The 11,932-nt window shown below is 40.7% G+C and overlaps 1 protein-coding gene across 4 annotated transcripts; it reads left to right on the top strand.

The window, feature by feature from the left end:
• Positions 1–146: 146 nt before the first annotated feature.
• LOC102687209 (ras association domain-containing protein 8-like) lies at positions 147–10,571 on the top strand. 4 transcript variants are annotated; one of them, XM_015342119.2, is made up of 5 exons: positions 147–552; positions 6,921–7,078; positions 7,612–8,567; positions 8,829–8,943; positions 9,143–10,571. In XM_015342119.2, the coding sequence occupies exons 1-5, from the start codon at positions 500–502 to the stop codon at positions 9,211–9,213; spliced, it is 1,353 nt and encodes a 450-aa protein (XP_015197605.2). In that variant the 5' UTR covers positions 147–499; the 3' UTR covers positions 9,214–10,571. The 4 variants fall into 4 exon arrangements, with proteins under 4 accessions (XP_015197605.2, XP_069046392.1, XP_069046394.1 ...); XM_069190291.1 differs by lacking the exon at positions 9,143–10,571 and having other exon boundaries at positions 7,612–8,919; XM_069190293.1 differs by lacking the exons at positions 147–552; positions 9,143–10,571 and adding an exon at positions 3,983–4,071 and having other exon boundaries at positions 7,612–8,919.
• Positions 10,572–11,932: the final 1,361 nt, after the last annotated feature.

Raw genomic sequence — 11,932 nt, 5'->3', positions numbered from 1 at the left:
ATTAATTTGCTATATATGATTTTTTCCACAATATGGGTAAACACATGTGCTTTTCTAAAAACCAAGTTATTGGGCGCACGGGATTGTGGGATTTGTATTTTTTTTAAATTCAAACTGCACCGCAAGGAATTGTTTTCTCAATGGTTTCTTACAGTTTCAGATATACATGAGTGAAGAGTTGGACCAAAAAAATGTTTAATTTATGCCATAAAATGTCTCCTCTTTTTTTAAAAAAAGTATCTATCTTCAAAAATGAGATCTCTCTCTTCTTAGTAAGACGTTGCCAGCTGGTTTAGGAGTTTAGATGAACACTAATAATGCATTTTTTACGCCTAGCTTCGAAACATTTTAACGCACAAGAATATAACTGGCTTAATTATTCGCTACGCTCACGTTGTAACATAATTATCAATATGCAGAAAAAATACAATTGTTAGATGCATTACAAATTAAAAAGCTACATTGAATATTTGGAAAAGAACAAGTAAAGGTTTATTCCATGCTAAAAAGAGAAGAGAGAAAACAACGTTTCGGGTGTGAAGCCTTCTTCAGGTGTGTGAAATTTTTCACTTGTTCCTTTGCAGACTACGCATGCTGACGCAGTTACCCACCTGAACTATTGAATATTTTGTGTTTGCATAATTATTTCAGTTATTTTACACTTATACAAACTGGAGTATTTTAAATAATCGCCGTTTATTAGTGCAACGGATTAATTTGAAAAGGCTCTTTACATTAAGCCATCAAATCGGTGGAATTGTTGCTCGACAAAAAGGGGGTTGACCATACAATTTATTCACATAAGACATCGATTTTAATACGGTTTCTTTTTATTTAAAGGAAACACAAAGCCCATCCTATCAGAACATAAGAGTTCTATGGGAAGGAGATTTGAAATGAAAACTCCTAAAATGAGCTGGCGATTACCCAAAAATTCTCGTTTTTTTGAGGATTTATAAAAATTAGTCGGAAAAAAAACAGAGAAAGCACTGTGATAAATCAATTATTCCTGTTGAATAAAACATGGATTTCCGCTGAATCTACCAAAAATGTTTATCAGACACCTAACCTTATTTTCCTTATAAACTGCTCTCGGAGATGGATGAATCGGAGCAGTACAGCGCAAAGCTCAGCGTTTACCTTTGTTGCTGCCATGCCTTTCTTAACTCCACTTTTACGAAGCGCTATTAAATAAAATTATTTTAGACAAACTACAGATAAATGTGTTTTCGGATTCTGATCACTTGTTTACACATTCTTCCTTATCTGCCCATTTCCCCTTTTCCTACTTTGAAACTATCAGCAAAGCTATTTTGTGTCCATTTAAAGCAACACAAAACAAGAGAATCAGATTTTCGGCTTTATTGAAACCAAGCCAAAGGACTGTTTTTTTTCCTACCTGTTATTTATATTACAGGTCAGCTCTTACTGAACATAGAATGTAGTTGAATAGCTTTATCTATTAAAAACCACACACTTTAAGAGAGCAGATCGGTTAAAGAGCAAAAGCAGTTCGCCATTTTATAAAGGACTGTTATCTCAAGACTACACTTTTTAATGTGGGGAATTGGAATTGTTATAATTCCAAATTGTTTTAATATAATTGAAAATGATAAAGCGTTCCATTGGTCATTAACATGCTGGTTAGTTTTGATTGACTTCTCTAAATTGTCCCTTTCCAGACACGAGAAAATCAATGGGTGTGGAGTTGTTCCCAGTACGATCAGTTCTGGTTATGTTACTTAAACCAATTCATAAGAGCAAGATGGACAGATTTGACTTTCTCATCTCTAGCCAGTCTAATGTTCCAGAAGTAAAACGCAGAAAGTAACAGTCTTGGACCCGAAAAAAATCTCGAAATATGAATGTTTTTTATCCCAGTAAGTAATGACTACGAAATATTTTATATATTTTTAATTGACTTCGATGATAAAGAACAATAGGGAGAATCGTGAAGAACTGTCAGACTGCGGGAAACCTGGCCAGATAGGTGTTAGAAAAGACGGGACAACTAAACAATTACAGAGGAACAAGAAATAGGTTTATTCCATGGTTAAAAGAGAGTAAAAGAAACAGAACATTTCGGGTGTGGGGCCTTCTTCGGATGTCAATAATTACAGTGCATAGTCATTATAATCATTAACACGGGGATCTGGCTCTTCGTTACGAAAGCAAGATGTATTTGTCTAGCTTTTAATTTTCCTCAGCCAACTCCATTAACGTTTGTTAAAGGAAAATGTCAAAATGAAATTTGAGGGCAGTTACGACCTCCATAGCAGAGGTTTAATATACGGTCTTAGTGTGAAGAGTAACTTGGGAATCATTTTCTCAGGACAACTCCAAAAGACACCCCCTCCCCAGCGGTCTGCCACACCCAGCGTCGGATAGCGATGGTGTGCGCCTGGCTAGCAGCGCAAAGGGTTTGTCGCTAATGGTCCTCTTAACTTGCATTTGCGTGTAAGGTAATCAATTGTGTTGTAAATGTTTATCTTCAGCCAACAGGGCTTAAATTTTCAGTTTAAAACGAAAGACTGTTTTAGTACGTCAACATTATACGTATTTTAAACTCCATGGCCTAAGTGTTACGATTTTGTCGTCAACTAGCCCGCACTAGTATTGTGAATATTTCTAATAACACTAAAAACAATAAATGCGTCCTTTCAAAGCTACCTACTTTGGGTTTATTTGTATAATGTAATTTTAATCAACAAACTGTAACGGGAGCTAGGTAACAGGATTAGAGTTTAATCAGCAATAGAATGTTATCAAGACATGTGCTTTATTTGTTATTGCCTCAGACGATAGTGATTAGCTAATTGTGAGATTAGTGGCCGTCTGATTAATTATATAAAAACAACTAAACGTAAACGTTTTTTTTTTTGCTGCGTAAAAGTAGGCATTATGTGGCGTTTTTTTGTCCCATCAATTCTGATTGTTCGTTTAAGATATTGGGCTATTAAAAACACCTAATCAACATTGCTGTCTAAATCTTGGGTTGTACATGCGAATCCCCAATGTACTCCGTGCTCGATCAAAAGATGCGCACATACCTGCAGGCGGGAACCAAATCCTCCCCTTCATTGCACCCTATTGTATTGTGCATTGGGGTGTGAACGAGATTTAGCGTCCCCGACAGCTCTCAGGCGAAACAAGATCAAGAGTATCAGCGGGGCTGTATTGTTTTAATTTTTCATAGGACGGAACTAGCTACCTGTAACAACAATGTGTGTCAACGTTACACATTCGTCACGAAAGACAATTAGGAAAAAATAATTGCTTTTAATTTGCATGGCGGAGTTATATTTTCTCATTCATTACCTTTAAAATAAAATGTACAAAATGTACCTAGATTCAAATTGGATTAGATCAGATTAGATTATGTAAACAGGTTATAAAGGTATATCATATATAGGATGTAAAATATATATGAACAAGTAATAGGTTTATTCCACGCTGAAAAGAGAAGAAAGAAAACAAGATTTCGGCCGTGGAGGCTTCTTCAGGTGTGAAAAGCCTTCTTCATACACACAAATATATATAACATATGTGATGTATAGGCCTTTATATAATTTAATTTTACATATAATTATAGGTCGTGTTCGCGACTTATTGTGTCTATCTGTGGTATAACAAAAATACCAGAACCTTGAAATAAATGACTTTGTCATTCTCTTTATCTTGAGAACTGGGGCTTGCGGCATCTTCTGGAACAAGAGAATCTTTGAAGAAATTCAGTCACCAAGGTTAAACATTTTTATCTTTTCATCTTCATTTAGATTTTACAACACGGCGTAGAATATCAGAAACCTCTAGCTCTAGTGGAAATCACAAAACTGCATGACCAAGTAACAGAATAAAAGAAAACAAATTACACGAGAACACAAAACCAGACGACACTCACAATTTCCATCATCTAAATTGGCTTGTTTGTCCCCAGAAGGGTGTCACCCAAATTTCCGTAGAGCGGTCGGGAGCTAACGACAGCCAAGCTGCGAGCCGCTGAACATAGTATAGTCAAGATAGCTCAGACGCTGACCACACCGAGTGCGCGTCGGACACTGCATTAGAGGAGTAAGTATACCTTTAAACCTCTATGTTTACAATAAACCAAGCTAAGTAAAAGCTATAAAGTGTTCTCTGTTCTCTCTTTTTAAACTTCGGGCGTCATCATTACGTTTTATTTAGCTATTAAAATCCGAAGTACGTGCTGCGACAAGTGAAATGTAATTTTCAAATCTCGTCACCTGTCGTTCAATGTATTGCCTCCAGGATATTTTACACTGTGGTGTTTTTGGTAAAGTTACAAAGTAGAACGACACTATCAAGGCGCTAGGGTATTAATTTAATTTTACAATGAGGTGGTAGGTGTTCCCCATATGCTATTTAGCGTTTGAGATGTATAGTGGACAACAGTGATCTTCATCTGTAAAATGCGTATGTGTAAAATGTGTATATATACTAGGACAGGATTTTGACGATTTATAAAGTACTCTATCCAAGATCTTGGCGCATTACTCGTTCACTTTCTTATATTTATGTATTTTTGATGTGACAATTTACTGAATACTTTAAAAAACAATCTAATAAAGGAGGCGTTCAATTTGCATTAGCAATAAAATGCATGTATAAGCACTTGCTAGTTTCGTGTTGACTGAAAGGGCTCTGTGGAAGAGCGACTGCAAACACTAACGAGCTACATCCTTTCATGATGTAAACCGAGTTTCTTAGAGATGAACAAGGCAAGATAAAAGCTGATCTCGGTAAACAATAATTAGCTTAATTTCTAAACCGTCTACAGCATTTCCCCTGGAAACCCAGTAGGATATGACCAACATTTAGGCTTCACCGTTAAGATATCCACAGCACGGAAAGACTGCCAGAGAGAGACAGGGCTGTGCAGGGAAGTTCGTGTGTTACTGATGGATTTGCGTAGCAAACCAACAGGACTGGAGTACAATTAGCTGTCCGCCAGGGCAGTAGGTCTCAGAGGGACGTGTGTATTTCGTTAGATAAAGTACTGCTCTCTTTAGGTGGGGGTGACATGGAAAAAACAACATCAGAATCTATTTAAAGGAAACCCCTTAAGGCACGCAAGTTTACAAAATATTCTACTTTGGAAAAACAGAAGAGCTCGCGTTTTGTTCTTTCTCTCGTCTTTTTTCCCTGTCATTTCCATCTTACTTGACACTCTAGGTTCGTACCGTCCCACAGCTTTCTCAAACAGACCCAGTGTAACAAGCATTACAGTCTTTTGCACATGCCACATTCGCTTTTATTTTTGTAACGTTTCAAATTCAGCAACTAAATAGTAATTGTGCACTTAAATGTGTAGAAATATACCACGTTTAAGTTAGTACTCTGCAGAGGTTGTGTTCAACTTTTCACTTAGAGATTCAGTGAAACATGCAATTTGACCAGGGTTGCCCATATGTTTGCATACAATTGTATACAGATAAATACAATTATCTGTGCATTCAATAGAATGCCTTCCTTTGACTTGTTTTAAAAAAGAAATGGGGACTGTTTTCTGTGAGTTTCCGATTCATAATGCCGCTGCTATTGAAAATGGGGGATATCCCTCTAAAGAGGTGAACCTCCAAATGCAGGATTGGAGAGAGTCTGTGCACCACGCCTTTACATCCATCATGCAAATCTTTTTAGCAAGGGGGATCCAGCAATTAATGCTCTTTAGATATTCATGCTGTAGGTTTCTCAATAGCTAGTGTTAATTGAAACTGGGCAAGCCCAACCAGTCTCGAGCCTATCTTTAGATTCAGGGGGTGGGCATTATTGGTTTCCGGGCAAACCTGTTTTGCTTCCATTTAGGGATGGCATTCTTTTGAGACACTGGAGTTTGTACCACTTGGCTTTCTATGTCAGGTCAGTTTCACTTTGCATTGTCTTTTCTCAGCAGAGACGTGGCTGCAGGCCAGAGGCTGGCCAAGGGCTTCTTAAGGAGCGCAGCTCCCTCTTGCATGTGCAGCTTTGGGACATGACTAAGGATACCAGCTTCTAGACACAAATTCCAGAGAGCTAAATGATCAACAACCAAGGGTTAGAAATGTACATAGAATAACAAGGAAGGATGTAATCAACTTATACATTTTATACTAACTGCTTGGTCCACCCTGGAACTCACAACTGGCAACCCATTGAAGCTCAGCAGGTGTGAGCCTGGCCAGTACCTGGATGGGAGACCTCCAGGGAAAAAGGTTGCTGCTGGAAGAGGTGTAAGTGGGGCCTGTAGGGGGCAGTCACCCCACAGTCTGTGTGGATCCTAATACTGCAGCATAATGATGGTGATGCTGCACTGTAAAAAGGGTGCAGTTCTTTGGGTGAGATGTAAAACAGTAGTCCTGACTGTCTGTGGTCATTAAAAGTCCCAGGGCTTTTATTTGAAAAGAGTAGGGGTATTACCCAGGTGTCCTGGCCAAATTTTTCCCTGGCCTTTACCAATCATAGCCTCCTAATGATCTCCATCTATGAATCGGCTTCATTGCTTTGTTCTCTTTTTCTGATAGCTGGTGTGTGGAGAGTGTATTGGCGCACATTGGTGGTGGTGGAGGGCTGTCATCATTACCTGTAAAGCGCATTGAACGGAGTGTCCAGAAAAGCACTAACTGTAATGATGATGATTATTGTTGTTGATGATATCCAACAGGGGTCGTTGGGGAGCAAGAACCTATCCCAGTTAACATCAGGACACACCCTGGATGGGATGCCAGTCCATCACAGGATACAAACAGACACAAACACACACATTCACAACAGGGCCAATTTTCTGACCTAAGACCGGTCCCTGTATTGAAAGAAGCAGTTAGAATAGAGGGGTGTTTTTAAAATACTTTGCTCTGCTTGGTCTTTAAAGGGTTTCACGTAGAAGGGCTCTAGACGTAATGCACTCCCCCATTCCCTTTCAGCTCAGAAGGCTATCCCAGGCTGGCCCGTGAGGGTGGACAAACTGAACTCTGCGCCATGGAGCTGAAGGTCTGGGTGGATAATGTCCAGAGAGTGATCTGTGGAGTCACAGAGAAAACCACCTGCCAGGAGGTGGTGATTGCATTAGCGCAGGCCATGGGTGAGTCACAGTGAAAACACTTTCTCAGGGAGAAGGGAAATAGGGGTGATGGGGGGTGGGTACTTTGGGGGTAAATAATTCTAGATTGTTTATTAGCATCAGAATGCACATTTGTAGAAAGTTTAAATTGCTTGAGGACATTTAATAGAGGTGTTATATGCAGAGTGCCTATATGTCACACATGAAGTGCACCTTCCTCACAGGAGTATATATATTTTCATAGTTACCTTTTATTTTCTTCCAGTTTTCAGAATTAAAGAACTCAACCTTTGAGATTCAGACGTCCTGTGACTTATGCTGTTGATAAAATGTGGTAGTTTCAGATTTATTAATTAAATCACATGTACACAGACATAAATTGAGTATGATGAATATAAAATGACATTTTTTGTTGTCTAGAGAAGTCGATGGGAATCTACCTTAGACACAAGAGACAAATAATGAAGAGTAAATGTGACATTTTTTAATTGCTTTCAAATCACAAAAAAAGGAAGTGCATCTTGTCTCCTAACGCTCTTATCTGGGTCTCCCAGGTCGCCCAGGCCGCTACACTCTCAAGGAGAAATTCAAGGACTTTGAGCGCCATGTCTCCCCTGATGAGAGGCTCCTGGAATCCCTGAATAAATATGGCCAGCAGGCGAGAGAGGTGCAGCTCATCTTGAACCACAACGGGCCGTCCATGACGGGGCACAAGCCCTTTGCTCAGGTCCGAGGCAGCCGGCTGGCCGACCGGAGCCGACACCGGCAGAGCCTGCCCCCTGTTGCCCGGCTGTGCATCAGGGCAGACCTTCAGCCCGACGCCAAGAAGCCGAAACGCAAGTCACTGACCTTTGTGGAAGAGGCCAGAGAGTGGATCGAGTCCCTGGGCCGAATCAGATTGCACAAGAACAGGGATAAAAACAGGGAAGCTGGAAAACGGGATTCTGTCCTGAGCCAGCAGGAAGAAACGGGCCACATGATCCACCTCCTAAAACCAACAAATGGGACAATTAGAGATGCAACTGCAGGTGATCTGAACTCGGGACCAGAAACAGAAGTGGGGCTTCACAAACTGTTGATCCAGCAGCAAACTGAGCTGCTGGCCCTCCAGACCCAGCTTGGCAATACTGAGGCTGAGATCCACACCTTGGAGGAGGAGGAGGATCAGATGAGACAGGAGGTAGAGAAGCTCGAACATCTGATTGCCTCGAGACAGGATGACGTGGAGGAGCTGGAGTTCTGGGAGAATGAGCTGAGGGCGGAGGAAGTCTACGAGAGGGATCTGCAGGAACAGTTCCTGGAGATGAAACAGAAAGCTGCGGAGTGCAAAGGCAAAGTGGAAGAATATAAAAGCCGGCTTCGGGGGCTGGACTTGGTTGGGGCATCCCAGACCCATTCCGATACCCAGCTGTTTGAGCAGCTGGCCCTGACCGGGACAGAAGCTGCTCGACTGGACGCCACTCTCGCAGAATCCCAGGAATCCCTGCGGAGAGTTGACAAGGAGCTGCAGGTCAGTGCACCCAGAAGAAGGCAGGTCCTTCCCAGTGACCCAGCAGGCTTGCACTTTCCTTATTGCTTTAGTGAGATGAGCTACAGCACAGGGCAGCACCGGCAGCAGCTAGTTTGGGGCTACAAAGACCGGTCTTCAGGCTCCAGCAGGCCAAGCCACAACACAGCCCAGGGGCCGGAAAGCACTAGGGTTTAAAGGAGAAGTGAACACCCTAATGGTGTCCCCAAAAAGTGACCTGCTATCCCCCCCTTTGTTTTACAGAAGAAACATGAGGAGCTGGAAACTTTGACCTCAGAACTCTGTCCAACTTACCTGAAGAGCTTCAACCGACGTTTGGCGACTCGCTGGTCCTCTTCTTCATGGCATGACAGTACAGGTACCCAGATCTACCAGGTATACCAGGTGTAGGCTTCAGCTGGGATTTTGCACAATTACTCCGGACGACGCATATAACTGGGTGTTTCTGTTCTGTCACCCATAACCGTGAAAGGAGCAACACTGGTAGAATATTGGACACCGGAATGGTCCAAGATCTGACTCTGCTTAAGTCCTGAATTGATCTGTTCCTTTTTCAGATCGAGTTTCAAAATCACCGGATGGATCCAAAAACTATCCATCTCTTTCGAGAGAAGGCCTCTTCATCTAACTCGGCAGGGGAGATGTATTTTTGCCCTAGAGGGCAATTCCTGCACCAGGGATGATCAGATATGTCATAGTGAGTGACTTAAACATTAAGATATGGGTTGGCAGTGAACTGTAGTGGACTAAATCACTATCTTATCTTTATCTTTTAAACCAATTTTAATTGCTTTTTATCATTTTTTTGCCATTTTTACAAAACCTATTATCTCAGGTCCAGAGTCTATAGTGGGATTATTGGAATTCCTTGCACTTTCCAGTGTTCTTTGGAGTGTAAACTTCACTGGTGAAGGGTAACCCTCATTGCCTGCATTGTGGCATGGCTTTTCATCCCATCCCTGATCTTAACTGTTTAGCTTAAATAATTATTTGGAGATCACAGCTGTCTCCAAATTGAAAAACACGTGGGAAAACCTGCTGGAGCTCCTATTCATGTTTGGTTTCTCTGCTATAGTGAAGGAGTGTGCTTGCTTGCAACTGAAATATTGGTTCTCACTCATTGGTCCTGGAAAACAACAGAATTTTCAATAATTACTGGTGAATTACACCAGTAATTCAATTAATGGTGTACATTTCGTTGCTAGGTCTGGTCTGGAGTGTCAGTTCTCTATAAGGCTATCACTTATAATTCCAGCACCATAAGAAGGGAATGGTGCTCCAACAAAACACGTTTGCTTCCCAGGAAACTGGATGATATTCATCTTCACTTATAATCACTCTGACAAAGTGCTATATATATATAAGTTTAGAACATTTTGTACTTGATGTAAACTAAAAAGATGACAGTGGTGTAATGGTTAACACTGCTGCCTTGCAGTGTTAGGGCCCTGGGTTCAATTACAGACCTGGGGTGCTATCTATGTAGAGTTTGCATGTTCTCCCTGTGTTCACATGGGTTTCCTACCAGTCCATAGATTTAGGTTAACTGTGTCTGCGAAGGACTGGAGTCCTGTTCAGGGAGTATCCTGCCTTGCACCTGTTGCTTGCTGGGACAAGGTCTGGCTTGTGACCATAAATTGGAAGTAGTGGTTATCAAATGGATGGATGTAAACTAAGAACAGATCTTATTTTGTTATTCAAAAATATCATGTAACTAATGGGTTTTTTTTTTGTCAGAATCTCAGAGGTTTTTAAGTTACACAAACGTAAAATGCCTGTTGTGAAAGTGACAATTATTTTGGCTGCAGTAATGTAATACAGAAATGTCTCTCTAGTACACATTAAAGGTTTACATATTTAGTAGTGAAATTGAGTGCACTCTTAATTTTGTACATATCAGACATTGCACAGGGGGGAAGAGTAATTTTCAATTCTGTAACATGGGGCTTTTTAGTCTTAAAAGATGCACATTTCATAAACTTGCCTATTGTTTTGATTTCTCTGTCACTTATTTTCCAAAATTTAAAGTAAATTCACTTCAGTGTTTTTCCTTACACATTTACAAGCATCTGACAACGGTCTATCTAGTGCCACCCAATTAATTACAATAGCACACTGGTATTGTAATTTATAAATTAAAAAAGTAAAGCAATAATAAAATGCAAGCCGATCACTTTCAGGAGTGAACATTACCTTTGCTTTTGAACAGCTTTGGCACCAAAAAGTTCAGTCAAGGACATAACCCAGAAAACCGCAGCCCTCTGGCCCCAGGCTGTGCCCGTTAACTTTAATTCACTGCTTCAGTGTGGTTTTGCCACTGCCAAGCAGTGGAAAGTCCTACTAAAAAGTGTTTGGCTAATTTATTCAAAATGACAACCTTATTAACTTTACTCTTGTCTTTTGAGTAGGGAGATGCACCAGCATTCATAGGCTGCAAAGGAACAGGTAAAGGTTGTTCTTTCAGCATGGAATAAAGAAAATATTGACTGTCGAGCCTTCTTCAGGTGTGGCATACCTGCAAGTTCAAGTCCACAACAATGCTTAGTACTACACTTAAGTTTGGCCAGAGGACAGGACATTTAAATCACTATACTTGTACAGAACCCAGAAACCCATTTAGCCTCTAGCAATGTTTCATGATGACAATTGCACTATAAACTGGATATGCAGCTACCTTTCAGAATAAAATATCAAAGAGCTTGTTTGCTCCAAGATCTACTCTCATCCTCCCACATCTCAAACTACCCTGCACTATAAGAATGTGGCAGACGGTTCAACCATTTTCAAAGCTTACATAGTGAAATGGAGCTTAAATTGTTTTCACTGGAGTGTTCAATTTTTAGTTCAACTTAAGGGGTATAACTACATTAACTAGTATGAGCTTGAACCTTAAAGTATTCTGTTTCATTAGAATGAAAAGTCAGTTTGCTTTCTGACAAATTTGAAAAAGCCCAGAGAGGCTGCATTAAGGAAAGTCTGCCTTGTTCCCAAGTGATGTCCCTCCTAGGGCACTTCATACTGTATTTGAATCGCAGTCCCAAAATAACCCTTACTCTTCTTGCTATAAACAGCAACTGTGGGGGGGGGGGGGGGAGGGGGGGGGGGCGACTTACTCTTGGAATGGGTACAGGAGAATTGGGTTTGTAGAGCATACTACAGTGATGAGCTCTCAAGACTTTATTTCTTAATCATTAAAGCATAACAGATGCAGGTCACACAGGACATCACTTCCAAGAAGATGGGGTGGATGTTAAGTTTCAGTATTTCAAGTTACTCTAACAATTTAAAGTTTACTGGCAACGGACCTATTCAAGAGGTGTATAGAAATGTAACCCAAACCGCCAAAG

This window comes from Lepisosteus oculatus, chromosome 5, assembly GCF_040954835.1.
Source record: "Lepisosteus oculatus isolate fLepOcu1 chromosome 5, fLepOcu1.hap2, whole genome shotgun sequence".
NCBI classification, from domain to species: Eukaryota; Metazoa; Chordata; class Actinopteri; order Semionotiformes; family Lepisosteidae; genus Lepisosteus; species Lepisosteus oculatus.
This window is presented reverse-complemented; position numbering and strand designations above follow the sequence as displayed.

Bases quoted from the DNA above. Each gene is read 5' to 3' on its own strand.
- LOC102687209 (XM_069190291.1), top strand. From the start codon at position 500: ATGCTAAAAAGAGAAGAGAGAAAACAACGTTTCGGGTGTGAAGCCTTC. The intron at 553-6,920 runs GTGTGTGAAATT...ATTCCCTTTCAG, and splicing joins GGGTGTGAAGCCTTCTTCAG to CTCAGAAGGCTATCCCAGGC. The intron at 7,079-7,611 runs GTGAGTCACAGT...TGGGTCTCCCAG, and splicing joins TGCATTAGCGCAGGCCATGG to GTCGCCCAGGCCGCTACACT.